General features: G+C 33.6%; 1 protein-coding gene and 1 long non-coding RNA gene across 3 annotated transcripts in view; one reads left to right on the forward strand and one right to left on the reverse strand.

The window, feature by feature from the left end:
- The window catches only part of TTK (TTK protein kinase), a 38610-nt gene extending 26322 nt beyond the window's left edge, over positions 1-12288 (forward strand). For both annotated transcript variants that reach the window (XM_024248923.3, XM_024248924.3), the window contains exons 14-22: positions 1291-1383; positions 4806-4963; positions 5087-5238; positions 6292-6416; positions 7723-7803; positions 9457-9633; positions 9957-10041; positions 10366-10463; positions 11878-12288. In XM_024248923.3, coding sequence (XP_024104691.3) covers positions 1291-1383; positions 4806-4963; positions 5087-5238; positions 6292-6416; positions 7723-7803; positions 9457-9633; positions 9957-10041; positions 10366-10463; positions 11878-11958 — 1050 coding nt within the window. In that variant the 3' untranslated portion in view covers positions 11959-12288. The remainder of the gene's footprint in view (positions 1-1290; positions 1384-4805; positions 4964-5086; positions 5239-6291; positions 6417-7722; positions 7804-9456; positions 9634-9956; positions 10042-10365; positions 10464-11877) is intronic.
- Positions 667-4702, reverse strand: LOC129059983 (uncharacterized). Its single transcript, XR_008526258.2, has 3 exons — positions 4578-4702; positions 3241-3374; positions 667-864 (listed from the first exon to the last, which is right to left on the reverse strand). It is a non-coding gene; the product is annotated as an uncharacterized LOC129059983 (long non-coding RNA).
- Positions 12289-18501: the final 6213 nt, after the last annotated feature.

The raw sequence follows: 18501 nt of genomic DNA on the forward strand, positions 1-18501 counted from the left end.
AGGTTTATTCAGACCTTGTTTAACTTGGTTAATCAGCTAATCAGGAGCTCCTACACCTTCTTTATCAGCTCAGAATAAGTCCTCTCAGCACTCCATCTGTTCAAAGCATTTATAGGTACACAGAGAGATCCTCCAATATAAGGGAAGGAATGATGGGGCTGGTTGTTTAGTACATCAACTGAAAGTTTGCTGGGGAAGACACTGAGGTTCTGAAAAATTAAGTGACTTGTTGAACATCACTCAGGACAAAGTTGGGGGCTGTATTAATGAGTTCTCACACTGCTGTAAAGAAAAGAGGTTGAATTGGCTAATGGTTCCACAGGCTGTACAGTAGGCATGATGCTTGCAATCTGCTTGGCTTCTGGGGAGGCCTCAGGAAACTTTCAATCATGGCAGAAGGTGAAAGCGAGCAAATGTCACATGGCTGGAGCGGGAGGGAGAGAGAGAGTTGGGGGCAGATGCCACATACTTTTAAATGACCAGATCTCTTGAGAACTCTCAGAGAAGCACTGAAGGGGAAATCTACCCCCATGATTCAGTCACCTCTCACCAGGCCCCGCCTCTAACATTGGGAATTACAATTTCACATGAAATTTGACAGATCCAAACCATATCAGGGACATTGCTGAAATTTGCGTTTGTCTCATTGACTTTGGAGCTCTTAGCACCTTAGCACATTGCTTCCTTTATAATATAACGCTAAATGAGAAAGAAGAATACAGATATAGCCGGATGGTAGTGGCATGCCTGTAATCCCAGCTACTCGGGAGGCTGAGGAGAAGAATCGCTTGAGCCTGGGAGGCAGAGGGTGCGGTGAGCCGAGATCATGCCACTGCAGTCCAGTCTGGGAGGCAGAGTGAGACCCTGTGTCAAAAAAAAAAAAAAAAAAAAAAGAATGAAGATATAATTATGTGTGTGTATATGTACATATGTAAGTAAAGAGGTATAAGGAAAAAGAATAGAAAAGAAAAATGAAAAATATAATATTTTATTTTTATATATATTTTTAAGCTTATAAGTTTGCAGATTGCATATTAAGTGGTTTTTTTCTCCTTAAATTTTCTTTTTAAGTCAAAACCAGTTAAAGGGGGAGACCTTGAAAGTTTGTCTACATTATTTTCTAAGGTTTTTTTTCTTTGATTAAGTAGAGCAAGTCCTTTTAAAGATATGGTAACATTTCTAATTAAGATTTAAGATAATTTCAAAATGGGGAGCAGTTGACTGTACCAAATGTAAGCTAGTTTCTTAGGCATATTGATTAACTTTTATTTATATATTTTGTTTATTTAGGTTTTAGCATCCTCTTCAGCAAATGAATGCATTTCGGTTAAAGGAAGAATTTATTCCATATTAAAGCAGATAGGAAGTGGAGGTTCAAGCAAGGTAAGTATCTTAAAATATTTAAGAAATAAATAAAAATATTTTAAACTTTCTATTTTTTTGTCTTTTTACCTGTGAGGGCTGCTTTTCCTTAACTTCTAGGGGCAATGTTGCCCTTGAGCCAAAAAGCCATCTTAACACCTGCCTTTCTCTTCCCACTGCCCCTCACACATGACATATCCTCTTTAGATCTCTTATTCCCAGTCTCCTGCCTTTCCTTTCAATGTCCTGTGCTTCTAAACTTCTTCTTTAATAGAAAAAACATTGACATGGGGTAGCGAATGACCACTATGTATTATCACAAAAGAATCAGAAATTTCTGAGTCAGAATGTGATGTAAATTGCTAATATGTTTAGAATCATTCAGCAAGGATTTTTACTAATGGATTTTGTTTTCTTTTGAGTTATTCATTTCAGAAACAGAATTCAGTAACAAATGAATTTCTGGAATTAGATTATTTTCTAAATTTACCTGAGTTCTAAATTTATATTGTTTTACATCTCTGGATAGAAGGCATCTTAAACATTATCTAAATTTACCAACTTTAATTGTCATTCAATTAAATCTACTTCCATTAGATTTTTGCCTTCATCACTCACCAGAATAACTGTAATAAAGACCACTAATGACCTCCATTTTTTTGCCAAATCTAATTCTTAGCTTAGATTTTGGATTACTTAGCATTTGGGACAACTGATTTTTTTTTTCTCAGTGAACCTTTTTTCCACACTTGGTTTGTGTTTTTCTCTTCTCAAACTGTCCATACCCATTGTCTTCCTCATGTTCCTAATCTCAGTGAAGCAGTGCTCTGGGCTTAGTCCTCAACCCTCTTTCATCTTTTTCTTAAACTCATTCGTTGGTGTTCTCTTTCAGTCTTGTGGTTTCAAATACCATGTATATGCTGACAATTCCCAAACTTGTATTTCCAGCTCATACCTCTCCTTTGAATTCCAGACTTGTATATTCAACGTTGCTTCTTAGTGTCTACTAGGCATTTAAAACAATATGTCCAAACACAACTCTTGCTCCATAGCTTTTCCCATTTGAGTAAATGGCAGCTTTGTTCTTCCAATTGATTGACCAAAAAATTGGTGCCTATTACTCTCATACACACATCTAGCCAATCAGCAAATCTTGTTAGTTTTACTTCAGAGTATCTCCAGAATCTATTTCTCACGTCTCCAGCATTATTATTTTGGTTAAGGCAACTTTTGTATTTTCACCTAAATTACTTTAATAGCCTCCTAAAGGAATTCATTTACTCAGTCCTTGCCCTCCTGGTCTATTTTTTTAAATTGTATATTGACAAATTATAGTTGTATATTTTTATGGGGTACAAGGTGGTATTAGCTTTTTTAATACAATATGAAATGATTAAGCTAATTAACATCTATTGCCTCAATTTTTTGTGTGTAATGAGAACATTAGCAATTGACTCTCTGCAATATTGAAATGTATAATATCCAATTATTATTTTCAGCATGCTATGCTAATCATCTAAAAAAAATCAAACTTGTTTCTCCTATTTGAGGCTTTGTATCCCTTCACCAACATCTCCCCATTTCCCTCAACCTCCAGCCTTTGGTAACCACCATTGTCAAAGGTGGTATGAGCTCTGCTCTATGAGTTTAATTTTTAGATTTCACATACAAGTGAGAACATGAGGTATTTGTCTTTCTGTATTTAGCTTATTTCAATTCCTCCTGGCTTATTTTAACATGACATCCTATTTTCCTTTAGATATCCTCATGTGTCTTCTGAGTTAGGCCTTCCTTGCCCACACTGTAAAACTTCAACTCCCACCTTTCAATCACCAGTGTTCTCCATTCCCCCCCGGTTTGTTTCTCTCTGTATCTTACCTTCTAACATGTTCTGTAATTTACTTATTTGGTTTGTTGTTTGTTTCCCCCTGCACTTGAATGTGAGCTCCATGAAGATAGGGATGTTTTTCTGATTTGCTCAGTGATATTAGCCCCTGCATCCAGAACAGTACCTAGAACAGATAGGGGTTGAATTTATTAGTTGAATTGAGTAAACTGTCTGTCCTCAGCTCTTTTGCTATTATAAGTTGTTAAGGATGACACATTAAACAAACATTGTTGGACTCATTTTAAGTTTTACTGTAATTTCCTAATCCCACTAACAATAATTAGATTTGCATAAGGCCGTCTTATTAACTTAGTAAAAATAAGGTATGTGCATTACCATGTGTATCAACTCTTCAATAAATATTGGTTTCATTGTACATTTCCTTTTATCAATCTATTTGAATTACCTAATTTAATTGCTTTCATAGAAATTACTTGGTTAATATTTATTATTTATTTGTTATTTGGCTATATTTTAGTAGTATCAAGGTATTGAGACTTAATAGAGGTATTTATTTAGTTGTGTGTTTTCAGAGAATGTGGAGTAGTCTTAATGGCATTTTAACATTTTTTTCCTTGAAGTATAATGAAGGTGTAAGCTTACTTAAGTCAAGGGCCAAGTGATAAAGCAATGGCTGGCCCATATTTTCTGAATTCAATTAAATTATCATTTAAGTTAATTATGATAGAGTTGAAAAAAATCAAACGCCTCAAAGAAAGTAACATGCTTTATGAAACTAATACCATTTATGCTTTGCCTGTTTCAGAGTTTAGGCAGTGACCAACTTTTAAGGAGGCTATTGAGAGTATCTAGAACAGTCATGGGGTAATGAGAATGGTGAAGACACTGGTAACTTCCCATAAAACTAACAAATCATAACTCTGACACTATCTCTATGAAATTGAAATAAGGCTTACCTAAACCAGATTGCAAGAGTTTTGCCAGAACAGAGACAGTGGGGGCAATAATAAACTCATTCATGCAAAAATTGCTAAATCTAGGCATAATAGAGAAAACAACATCTGTGAATTGAATTGACTCTGTATCATAGCCGTTAGTCATCCTTAACTTTTTTATTTTTCCTTGAGACAGTGTCTCACTATTTTGCCGAGGCTGGACTCAAACTCCTGGGCTCAAGCAATTGTCCCACCTCAGCCTTCTGAGTAGTTGGGATTAAAGGAGCCAACTACTGCACCAGGATTGTCCTTAACATTTTGGAATGTCTTTTTCTTTATGCAGTTTCCCTGTTTAGGGCATCCAACAGATTGTTATATATATGAAGTTTAAACTTTTCTTACTTGTTGATATAGAAACTTTAGATTTATACCTTTAAATTATTGAATGCCCATCATCATAGGTCGTTGGGAATGGACTGTTACTCTGCTATCAGAATTATTTTTCTTCCTTCTACACTCAAAATAGGCCCAGAAACTTAATTGTTCATGTCAGTATTTCCTTTAGAATTTTCTCAACCTAAAATTCTAATAAATTTAGAATCATTGTGTGATAGTGTATAAATAGTATATTCTAAGCTTCTCTTTGTTCTACTCTGTAGGTATTTCAGGTGTTGAATGAAAAGAAACAGATATATGCTATAAAATATGTGAACTTAGAAGAAGCAGATAACCAAACTCTTGATAGTTACCGGAACGAAATAGCTTATTTGAATAAACTACAGCAACACAGTGATAAGATCATCCGACTTTATGATTAGTAAGAATTCTTTTTAAATTTAAAAAGAAAACTTTTTGCCATAATTCTTCAGGTAAATATTTAGTAAACTTTAATATAACCTAGCCATTTATTGTTTTGTTGCTTTTATTTCTTTAATTGCAGTGAAATCACGGACCAGTACATCTACATGGTAATGGAGTGTGGAAATATTGATCTTAATAGTTGGCTTAAAAAGAAAAAATCCATTGATCCATGGGAACGCAAGAGTTACTGGAAAAATATGTTAGAGGCGGTTCACACAATCCATCAACATGGTATTTAACAGTTTTTTTATATTTGTAAGGTTAAAATATTTGTTAATAGTGTCATCTTAGAGAAATATACCTATAATTTTAAGGCATTGGTTATTGGTATCTTTAACGAGATGAACTAAATAATTAGAAGTTTATTTAAAGATAAAGGAATAAAACCATTTCTTAAAACACTGTTAACCCAAAGGATATAGGACATGAACTCAAGTTCCCACATCTGTAATACAAAATGTATTTTTCTCAGTATTAACGTAGTCTGTCATCCTTATCTCCAAATACTTGGATTATAGCAGATCTAAGACTTTGGGGTTCAGGCATCCTAAAAATATGAGATGTTTACTTTACTCATTCTCCTAATCATTTTGTATTGTATGCCCTGTGTGAGAAGTTGGTTTTTTTGTTTGTTTGTTTTTTACTGTTAGGCCTACCTTCTGGGTTGGTTTTTACTTGTCCTTGGTTCTTTTTAGGGTTTTTCTTTGCCTTTACCTTATCCTATATACTTTTTTGTTCTTAATAACTGTTATCCTAGTTAATTGTAATTTATCTCCTCCTTATATCTCTCTCTATATATAAGTTAAAAGATAATTCACCAGTGATCAAGATCAGGGCTATAGGGGTGGAGATGTCAGGAGCATTAGGGTCTTACTGTCTGGCAGTATAATTTATGATGCTCTCTAGTGGGCAGTGAATCACAGTGGTTAAGAGGATAGATTCTGAAGCCAGACTGTCTGGCTTCAACTCTAACTGTCACTTAGGCTGTGTGACCTTGTACAAGTTACTTAAACTCTCATTGCCTTAGCTTCCTTGCCTTATAGTGGGGATGATGATAATACTTCAGCATTGTTGTGAAGATTAAATAATGCAGTACTGTATAAACAATGAACTTAGAACAGTGCCTGGCACATAACAAGTGCTATGTAAATGTTTGCAGAATATATAAAAAAAAATTATTGAATTGGATTCACTAATTGAAGGAATAAATACAGCTTGACCTGTAGACTTGGTCCTTAGAATGTTTTGCATTGTTTAATATTACAGTGGATTTTTATTTTAAAGGCATTGTTCACAGTGATCTTAAACCAGCTAACTTTCTGATAGTTGATGGAATGCTAAAGCTAATTGATTTTGGGATTGCAAACCAAATGCAACCAGATACAACAAGTATTGTTAAAGATTCTCAGGTAAGACTTTAATGTTGGTTCTCTCACAGTAGAGTTCAATTCTTTTACCTGTGAAGTATTATATTGCAAATGGGTGTTATATTTTTAATCACCTCATTCTTCAAGGGATTTGAAGTCTTTTAATAAGAATAGATTTAAAAATATAAACCATGATCATTATAATTTAGAATAGAAAGTCAAGATCAAATAGTAATATCTCCAGCAATTGTGAATGGTTTTCCTATAACTGAAGTAGAGAAACAGTAATACCTTCCTTGGAAATCACTTGGTCATGATCAAAAATTGACCTGAAAATTTGGCTCAGAGTTTCCTTGTAGCAAAGAGGGAGTTGCAGTTATATGTTTTTCATTGTCTATGAGGTAAGATTATTTTTATTCTTCTAGAGAAGCAGACCTTTTCCTGTCACTGAAATCGGAAAAAAAATTCTTAAGTGGGCCTTCATATTGTAAATGCCATAAGTATTATAAGCAACATTTTTATAATAGATATTGCAACAGCAAACTTAATGAAGTTGTTCTATAAAAACTAAAGCAATGGCACCAAAGTATATCTAAAAGATATTCTTGCTTGGAGCCAAGATGATATGTTCCATGTTTACAGATTTTTGATGTGAGTCCACCTTAATCCCAGGAGTAAAATAGACTTTGTTAGGAGGAATGATGGACAACATGCCCTTTTTGACAGTCATGTCTCTTTGTATCAAAAGTATGGCAGATCAATGAGTTGTAAATCAGCTTGACAGTATCTTCCATGTCAAGGCCCTAAAGTAGATATATTCTGTGTTTAAAGCAAACCTTTTATTTTAGAAGAAAATGAGTTCACTGTAAGGTTGGCATATCCTACTGTAGAAACTCAGAGGACTACTGTGAGACAAAGCTAGATGGTATTTTTGTTTATATATTGGTTGGCTTATTTAAAAAATATATTTTTTTAAAGTTGAGTGTGTTACAACAAGAAACGAATGGTAAGTCCCTCAATGGCCTCAAAGTTTATGGCCATTAATAGGATTTTAGCCTGGAGAGTTTTTAGGGCAGACTTTACTAGTTGCCCAGTATACTCATAGAAAAAGCACAGCATTCTGAAAGGAGTCACTTTGCTGATTATGAACACAACTCATTTTGCTGCAGTTGTGAAGAAATTTGATATATATATCTTAACGTTGTCAGCAGTTATTTGAAATTTGCAAGGATATCATTGAAATTTATAATTACCCAGGTTTCCAAGGATCTGGCATTTGTATTTTTAAGAATCTAAAGCAGAATGAAATATTTTCATTGATTTGTGTTTTCTCTGACTTGGCATATAGGTTGGCACAGTTAATTATATGCCACCAGAAGCAATCAAAGATATGTCTTCCTCCAGAGAGAATGGGAAATCTAAATCAAAGGTACTGAAAAGATTATTTACATCACAATTATCTGGCAACAGTAGGGAATGCACTATTTTCTGAATAAACTTACCAGATAACAATTTCTTTAAGTTCTAAAACTTTTTAGGCCATTACAGAGACATTGCTGGTTTTTTTCGTTTCCAATTCTTATTATTTTTCACCACTTATTAGTTTGTGAATTCTACATTTCCAAGTACAGCTGGAGAATGTAATTGTTTTCTGGCCCGTCACTGGCTACTTTTCCACTGACTTTATCTCACTACCTCGATGAGTTTGTGTTAGCCTCATGGGTGCCCTTTGTCCGGGGCTCCTTTTGCCTACTGTGATGCCTTGGGCTCCCAGGCTAACCCTTCTTTCTCTACATCAGTGTAACCAAGTGGGTGCAAGCACACATTGTCCCAGGGACCTGGATTCATTCAAGCCATAGATCTGCCTCTTCATTGACAACTGTCTTTGGCCAAGTGACTTGCGTAGTTTCCCTGTCTCTAAATTGTGCCTATAGACAGTGCCTATTGTAAAATAAATTGAGGATTAAATGGGAAAGAATAAATAAAGTATTTAGTACATTTATCCAGCTCAGAATCATTGCTTGATAAATGTGTTTTTATTTACTAAATTATATTTTCCTCCTTAGAAAATCTGGTTTTTAAGTGTTTTTCAAATAACTGGCATACAATTTTGCCCCATGTTTTCATAAAATTCTTTTTATATTTGTTTAGCCTCCACTCTTCTAAAACTTAAATTTCTTGTGTTTTTATTAGACTTTCTGTGGTTTTGTTCTTCTTAAATAAGCAGTTCCTGACTTCATTTATCAATTCTATCTTCATTTGCTTTACAACTTGAGTACTTATGATAACCAGAAACTTTTCTCTATGATTAACCATATTTATGGTTTATCATTTAATGCCCATGACAATGTAGTTTTATAATTTCTATATCAGAGGTGAGGAAACAGACACATAGCATTACCGGTTAGTAACACATCTTCAAGATATGTTAAAGGTAATATTAATTTCATATAACTAATTATTTACTTGAAATAGCTGAAATGATTGGAATTGTGTAATTGGCTTAGATATAACTATTCTATTTAAAAGAATTGCTAACTGAATTAGTTTTTTACTTTGAAGATGTTTTAGAGCTTGTAAATACTTGAGGATTTTGGACACAAGCTCAGCATAGTTCTATAGTATATGCACTTGGGTTTAAAGTTGTATTGCTTATTTATTATTTCCAATGGTCTTGTCTGAAGGGTTGCATAATTTAAGCAACCTTTGAAACTGTATACATACTTTGTACTTATATAAAAATTTATTATAATCCAGTAATTCTGGGAAAACAAGTAAACTTAAAACTTACATTTTTTAGTTTTATATTTTTACAAGTTGGGAAGAATTTAATATTTTGTCTTAATTGCAATATTTTAACTATGAGGTTATAGAAAGATTTAAAGTAAAGCTCATATCTTCTGATGGAATAACCAACTGAAATGAAAACTAGAAAACGATGTTTTGTCATGTTAACATAATGTAGTACACATTCATTGAGATTTAATTATGATTTTAAATATGTATATTTAATATATATGTTTTTTCATTTTATATGAAAATAACGGCAACTTTTTTGTGTGTTTGTTTGTTTTTTTCTTAGATAAGCCCCAAAAGTGATGTTTGGTCCTTAGGATGTATTTTGTACTATATGACTTACGGGAAAACACCATTTCAGCAGATAATTAATCAGATTTCTAAATTGCATGCCATAATTGATCCTAATCATGAAATTGAATTTCCCGATATTCCAGAGAAAGATCTTCAAGATGTGTTAAAGGTAATATTAATTTCATGTAACTAATTATTTACTTAAAAGAAATAGTTGAAATAATTGGAATTATGTAACTGGCTTAGATATAACTGTTCTATTCAAAAGAATTGCTAACTGAATTAGTTTTTTTACTTTGAAGATGTTTTAAAGCTTGTAAATACTTGGGGATTTTGCAGAAGTGCCTTGGGAGAAATAATCTTGTCGTCATACTTGAGTGGGATATCTAAAAAGCAACTTTTATAATATAATGTAATCTGGAAAAATACTTTATCAGTATCATATATGAAAACCTGCTTTGTTTTTCTTTTAAAATATCTTTGTTTTAATAGTGTTGTTTAAAAAGGGACCCAAAACAGAGGATATCCATTCCTGAGCTCCTGGCTCATCCATATGTTCAAATTCAAACTCATCCAGGTACTACTTCTTTAAAAATTTGTTTATTGCTAGATTGGTAGTATAAACAGTCTGTTACTTATTAATATAACAAAGACAGAATCTAAATTGGCTACCGTTTGTCAGCCTGCCTTTTTCCTTAAGGAAGTTCCATTATTATAAATAGTTAAGTAAATAAACTTTTTTTTCTTTGCTTCTGGTATTTATTTTTACTTATTCCAGATAACGGGTTATAATCAGTGATAAATTACAAGAATATCACTTGTGCTTTTAAACAAAATGTGTATTTACAATGGACTTATATTTTTCTTATTGGTGCTAGTGTATTATTGATTTATTTTATAGGTAACCAAATGGCCAAGGGAACCACTGAAGAAATGAAATATGTTCTGGGCCAACTTGTTGGTCTGAATTCTCCTAACTCCATTTTGAAAGCTGCTAAAGTAAGTATGTCTATTCTTTACATTAGTTTTTACTGTTTTATATAGTGAATTCGACATTTAAGGAAACAGGTAGTCTGAAGAAAAGTTGGTCCAGTCATCAGATCAGTTATGAAACATGTTTCTACATTGAGATACTTAACATGTGCATTTTGACAAATATGGATTTACTTGATTTATATTCTTCTTCTGCATACAGTACAGTTCAAAGTAGATCATCACATAAGGTGCATTCAAAAGATTGCTGTCAGGTCTCAACTGGAATACATTTAATATAGGAATATAATGTGTCTTTTAATTCAGCACCATTATTAACACAGCTTTTGAATTCATTCCTTTTAGCCAGTTTTTTCCTTAGAGACATTACATGTAATGGCTTTTTTGAAGCTGTACACAGCAGTCAACACAATTCTCAAAGCATAAGTCTCAAGCTTTTTAGCTTCCCAATGTCCATTTATATCTATACCATGATTTTTCAAACACCTAGTTGTTTCTAGAACCCTGTGAATGCTTATTGACCAACTTGTTTAGCCAACAAGCAGTTACTAATTATATATTTCAGTTACAACATTATCATAAAATTATGGGAACCTAAACTATCAATACTCGTAGCTCTCTGGATATATATAAAGTCCATCTAAGTTGCCAAGAACTTGAATACATTTCTGAAGGAATTTACTGTACATTCACTATATTTGCATTTATATGATATGAGGTACTTGTTTTCTTAAATTTTCTCAAATGCTAATGGCTAAATCAATGGATTTAGTAATTAAAAGTGGACCAAATTTGTTTTGTAATTGCTCTGTATTTTGTATCTCCATGTTTTAAATTTATACTAATATATTGTTCAAAGCCTCTTATAGCTGTAGTTGAGGTGGATTATTTTTATAACTGAAGTTGTATGTTCCTTGAGGGCAAAGATGTCTGCCATCTTCATAAGTTAGATGTTAGCTGAGTCTTAAATCATTTTCAAATACATGGATTTTAATATATATCTAATTATTATATTTATATAATTTGTAATGTCTTCTATTTATTAGCTTATTATCATCTGAGAATATAAAGTTTCCTAATAAATATATTTTGTATAGGAATTTACCTAAGACTGGCTTTATTTAAGAAAAAGTAAAGAGATAAAGAAGGCCTTGAAGGCTCATATGTATGTTTATTAGTAGCTCTGTTGTATTTCTTTCATAGAAAGATTGAGTTATATCTCATGATAGGTAATGCTTAAGGCCAAGCTTGGTGTTTAAAATTCTTTATTATCTCTAATAGTTTATAAAATAATTTCCCAACTGTAAGAACAAGAGAGAAATAAATGTATTATATTTAGAATACATCAAAATACATCTACTAATGTGACAGTACATTGAACTAAAAAATTACAAAACAGATTTGTGTTTTTTAATTTCAGACTTTATATGAACACTATAGTGGTGGTGAAAGTCATAATTCATCATCCAAGACTTTTGAAAAAAAAAGGGAAAAAAAATGATTTGCAGTTACTCATAATGTCAAATACCACCTATAAAATATATTGGACTGTTATACTCTTGAATCCCTGTGGAAATCTACATTTGAAGACAACATCACTCTGAAGTGTTATCAACAAAAAAAATTCAGTAGATTATCTTTAAAAGAAAACTGTAAAAATAGCAACCACTTGTGGCACTGTATATATTGTAGACTCGTTTTCTCTGTTTTATGCTCTTGTGTAATCTACTTGACATCATTTCACTCTTGGAATAGTGGGTGGATAGCAAATATATTCTAAAAAACTTTGTAAATAAAGTTTTGTGGCATAAAATGACACTAACATTTCAAAGTTGTAAGGTGGTTTTCTTTAAGCAAATGTATTGTTGGCATGACAGCAGAATTCTTAATTAGTTAAAAGTAGATTAGGGAAGATGTGAGACTAGACCTTAGTAAATGAACTTTGAAAAACAAATCCTGAAGGGTTTGAATTCCAAAATAGACTTCCTAATTATTTCTGGCACCGATAACAGTCTATAATTTTAGGACTGAACTTGGCTCTTTCAGATATTCTTCATGACGTCTGTTGTTTTTGATATTTAGAATATCATGCTGGATTCTGTGTTGTAAGCTGTATAGGGCATGCCCTCACTCTATGACTTGCTAGGTAACGGATAATTGTAAATGTGGCCCCAGAGTCTCTTGACTGAATCTGATAGCTTAAAGTATCCTCACATAGCATCCTTTTCTCAATTTTTAAAGATTTTAAGAGATTTTATTTTTTATAGCAGTTTTAAGTTCACAGCAAAATTGACCAGAATGTACAGAGTTCCCATGTATCCTCTCCCCACCCCACGCCCACACATGTATAACTTCCCTTGCTATCAGCATCCACCATATCAACATTCCACACCACAGTGGTACATTTATCACAGTCTGTAAACCTACCTTAACATATTATCACCCAAAGTCCATAGTTTATATTGGGGTTCACTCTTGGTATTGTATTTTCTTTAGGTTTTGACAAATATATAATGACATTTATCTACCATTGTAACATGATACAGAATAGTTTCATTGTCTTGAAAGTCCTCTGTTCTTTGTCCCTTCATCCTTCCCTCTACCCTAATGCCTGGGAACCACTGATCTTTTTACTATCTCTGTAGTTTTACTTTTCCAGAATGTGACTGTCATGTAAGTGGAATCATACAGTCTATAGCCTCTTCAGATTGGCTTCTTTCACTTAGTAACATGTCTTTTTATGGCTTGCTAGCCTATTTCTTTTTATCACTAGTTAATATTCTATTGTCTGGATGTTCCATAGTTTATCTCTTTATCTGCTGAAAGATACCGTGGTTGCTTCCAAATTTGGGGAATTGTGAATAAAGTTGCTATGTGCAAGTTTTTGTCTGGACCTAATTTTTTAGCTCTTTTGGCTAAATACTCCTTTGGGACCAAGGAATTTGACTGCTAAATTCTATGTAAGAGTGTTTAGTTGTGTAAGAAAGCACCAAACTGTCTTCCAAAGTGGTTGTAGTGTTTTGCATTTTCACCAGCAACGTTTCAGAGTTCCTGTGGCTCCATATCCTTTCCAGCATTTGATATCTGTGTTTTGGATATGGGGCATTCTAATGGGTTGGTAGGGGTATCTCATTTTAATTTGCATTTCCCTAATGACATGATGTCGAGCATCTCATTTTTATATGCTCATTTGCATCTGTATATCTTCTTTTGCCCATTTTTAAATTGGTTCATTTTCTTATTAAGGTTTAAGAGTTTTGTATATTTTGAATAACAGTCCTTTATCAGATGTCTTTTGCACATATTTTCTCCCACTTGTGGCATTTCTTCTCATTCTCTTCATTCCCAAATTTGTAACTGTGGTTATTAGTTTTCAGGGTTATTGGTTTTAAGTTAATGTAGTGTAATAGGTAAGTAGTAAGCTTAAACAGGAATTCTGCAAACCACACTCATAGAGAAAACATGGTAAAAATTCAACCTGGAAGTCAGGCATTTGTCAACATATGTTCATTGAGAATACTGTTTATTTTTTTCTTTTAAAAATTATCTTGAAATTTAATGTGCATATAAACAATTTTTTTTTAATACTTGTCATGTTTAGAGTTAGAAATTCTCTTATGGGGAAAAGCATCATTTTGTCTATTGCTTCAATGGGTTCTTGATGAAAATGTCTTGTTTGTTTTAAAATTAGTAACCTATAGTCAGAATCAGTTAATGTTTTGAAAATACATTTTTAGGAAAGCATTGGCTATTTTTTGCCCTTTGAGTTTTCATATCAATTTTATCAGTTCATTAAATTCCACACACAAAATAATCATGTTATGATTATTTTGTGTGTGGAATATTATCTTTGTCTTTGTACTAGTCATGGTACTTGGGGGGAAAAAAAGCAAGCATATGAGGTTTCCTATAATGGAGTCTTCCAAAGATGGATTTCCAAATGCAGAGAAGATTTTTGCTTGCTTCTACCAGATCCCAGAGGCTTACCTAGGGCTAGAATATTCCAAGTTCAAAGCTTGAGGTTCTCAGAACCAGGTGATACAAAATCAGGTTAAAATCCACTTGGTTTATTTCTAGAGAACATTTGTCCAGGGAGGTCAGCCCTTCTGGTTCCAGCTTAAAGCAAATGTCAGGTGTGTCTTTCCTCCTTAGGAAGTTCCTGGATTTTGAGTCGTTTGTCATACTCTACCAGGTTGCCAAACCTATACCTCAGTTTCACAGATGTTTCTTCTAAAGACAAATGCTCAGTTGTGCTTACCTCTCTGGGTTCTCATCTTCATTAATGTTTGGATTCCATAATTTCCCACTAATTTGAAAAACTAAAATTCATGCCAATTTATATTCCCACTGTCAGTATTAAGAACTCATTGGTCTACATACAACATCTTTTATACTTAATATTGTCAGAATTTAAAGGTTTTTGCTATCTCATAGGTATGAAATAGTATTTTTGCAGTGTCTAATTTTTTGTTTAGTAATGAGGGTGGGCATTTTGCCATATGTTTATTGACCATTCTTTTTTTTTTTTTTTTTTTTTTCTTTCTATCACTGAAAAGCCAGGTCCTTACTCTCTGGTATTCATATGTTTCATGTCATATTTATTTTTGGATTACCTTTTTTTATTTCTTTATAAGTGTTCTTTGTATTACAATTACCTATAGTCAGAATCAGTTAATGTGTTGAATATACTTTTAGGAGAGTATCGGCTATTTTTGGCCCCTTGAGCATTCATATCAATTTTATCAGTTCATTAAATTCCATACACAAAATAATCATCTTGAGGCCAGGCATGGTGGTGGCTCATGCTGGTAATCCCAACAATTTGAGAGGCTGAGGCAGGGAGATTCCTTGAGGCCAGGAGTTTGAGACCAACATGGGCTACATAATCAGATCCATTATTTGCAAAAAATGAAAATAACTAGCTGGGTGTGGTGGGGCAGCATATCTGTAGTCCTACCTTCTTGGGAGTCTGAGGCAGGAGGATCAGTTGAGTCAAGGAGTTTGAGGCTGCAATGAGCTATGATTATGCCACAGCACTCCAGCCTGGGTGACAGAGTGAGCTCCTGCCTCTAGGAGGCAAATACAAAAAATACAATAAATAAAATAATTTTAAAAATCATACTGAGATTGTATTTATAGTTTCATAGAACATTTAGGTCATTTAGAGATAATTGCCATTTTATGATATGAGCCTATCAATGAACATGATATAGTTCTCAATTTATTTAGGTCTTCTCTTATCTTTCAATAAACTTTATACTTTTTTTCATACAGGTCTTTCACATCTTTTGTTGGCTTTATTACAAAAGCTCTGTTGCTGTTGTAAATAGTATCTTTTAAAAATTACCTTTCTTAATTTTCTGTTCTTTTATAGCACCATAATTGGTTTTTTAATATAATTTAACTTTTGCAATTAACGTCATCAGGGAGTGTAATTGGTTTTTGTGTATTGAACTTACAGCCAGCCACCTTGCTAAGATTTTTATTTTCCTAATTAACCTAAAGGTTCCAGGGTTTTCTATATAAATAGTCATCACATGTAGGATCATCACATCAGACATAGGGGGGGTTCTACTTGTTTATTACTAAATCATGTTCCTTTTTCTTCTTTCTTTTTTTGAATGCACTAATATATTTTAATATTGAATGAAAATAGTGATAGTGCTAGTTGTTGATTTTAAAGGAGATGATTTTAGTGTTTCACTATTCAATTGATTCTTGCTTGAGGTTTTTGGAATACACCCTTATTCATGTTAAGAAAGTGTCTTTCTATTTTACTGAAAGGTTTTTTCTAAGTAATAGAAGGTTATTATTTTTATCACGTAGTTTAATTCATCTATTGGGATAATATATTCTTCCCTCTTTTAAATTGTTAAGGTAGTGAATGGCATAGATTGTTCTAATGTCAACTCTTGTGAATTCTGGAGTAAGTCCAACTTTTGTATTATCTTTTTAATATGCTGATGTACCAGCTTGCTCTTACTATGTAAAGAACCACTTCAAAACTTAGTATTTTAAAACAACAGGTATTTGTTATTTTTCAGGATTATCTGAGTTGGTTGTTTTTTATGTTGGAGCTGGTGCAGCTGGACTGCTGATCCAGGATGGCCTCACTCATGAGTGGAACTTCAGCAGGAATAACTGAGATGACTGGGATCATCAGGGTCTTGGTATAGACAGGGTTCTCTGGAAGCAGATTCTAGGATGGAATTTGAGGTGCAAGATATTTATTAGGAACCAATACCTGTTAAAGAAAAGGAGAAAGGATTGTTGCAGAGGGAGAAGTTGAACTGTGATGCAGGCTTCACGAAGACTTGGCACATTTTGTAGGGAGCTCTGGAGTGAACATTGCCCATGTGCGATGTCCATTGTCAGGCTGAAATGGCCAGTCTTTATACACACACCTCATTCACAAGGGTGTGATCTCTGCTGCTGAGGTGGACCCTGAGGAACTGACAGCTGAAGACTGCTGACCACATTTCCTACAGCTGGACAACCAGACCTTCTTTGAAGGGAAATTGGGCAACAAATCTCCATGTCTACCACAGCCTTCTCTCCAGGAGGTTAACCCTGACTCGTTGTTCCTATGGTGGCAGAAGGGTTTGTAGCATAAAGATAGGGCAAGCATAATGTGCAAGTACATTCCAAACATCTACTAACCTTTTATTTGCTAATGTCTCATTGGCCAAAGCAAGTCAGATAGTCAATATCAGATTCAAAGCTTGGACAGACAGACTTCACCTCTTAATGGGAGAAGTGACAGTCATATTGTAAAGGAGTGTGCCTACATGGACAGGAAGAATTTGTAAGTATATTTTTGCAATTGCTAAACTCCTGGATTCATTTTTCTAATATATTCGGAATTTTTGCGTCTCTGTGAATGACACTGGCCTGTAATTTTTCTTTTACATACTGATTTTCAGACTAGTTTTATAGAATGATTTGAGTAATATTTCTACAAAAAGTATTCTGTAGGAGAGTTTTGTAAAATGAGAATCATCTCTTCTTTGCAAGGTTGGTAAGATTTACCTGTAGAACTATTTAGGCTTTTTTTTTTTCTTTTGGAAATATTTTTACTGATATTATGGATTCAATTTCTTCAATAGCTATATAAAAACCAAGCTTTTGATTTCATTTTGAGATGTTTTTGCTGTTTTATAGAAACTTCTCCATTTTGTCAAAATTTTTAAGTTATGTGGCACAAAAGTTATGCACATGTTCTAAAATTAACTTTTTTTTTTTTCCTAGTAGGAGAAGGAGGGTGTTTATTTGCAGGCACCAAGCAGGGGGGCCCCGATGGCGCACACTTAAGTCCTGACCTCCCTGATGGCTGGCAGGTAAGGGTTTTGTTTTTGTTTTTTTTCATTTTTATTATTATTTTTTAATATTATACTTTAAGTTCTATGGTACATGTGCACAACGTGCAGGTTTGATACGTAGGTATACAAGTGCCATGTTGGTTTGCACATCCATCAACTCGTCATTTACATCAGGTATTTCTCCTAATGCTATCCCTCCCCCAGCCCCCCAATCCCCGACACGCCCCACTGTGTGATGATCCCCACCCTGTGTCCAAGTGATCTCATTGTTCAGTTCTTACCTATGAGTGAGAAAATGTGGTGTTTGGTTTTCTGTCCTTGTGATAGTTTGCTCAAAATGATGGTTTCCAGCTTCATCCATGTCTCTGCAAAGGACATGAACTCACCCTTTTTATGGCTGCATAATACTCCATGGTGTATATGTGCCACATTTTCTTAATGCAGTCTATCACTGATGGACATTTGGGTTGGTTCCAAGTCTTTGCTATTGTGAATAGTGCCACAGTAAACATACATGTGTATGTGTCTTTATAGTAGCATGATTTATAATCTTTTGGGTATATACCCAGTAATGGGATTGCTGGATCAAATGGTATTTCTAGTTCTAGATCCTTGAGGAATCGCCAGATGGTCTTCCACAGTGGTTGAACTAATTTACACTCCTACCAACAGTGTAAAAGCGTTCCTATTTCTCCACATCCTCTCCAGTATCTGTTGTTTTCTGA

Source organism: Pongo abelii, chromosome 5 (genome assembly GCF_028885655.2).
Source record: "Pongo abelii isolate AG06213 chromosome 5, NHGRI_mPonAbe1-v2.0_pri, whole genome shotgun sequence".
Taxonomy (NCBI): Eukaryota; Metazoa; Chordata; class Mammalia; order Primates; family Hominidae; genus Pongo; species Pongo abelii.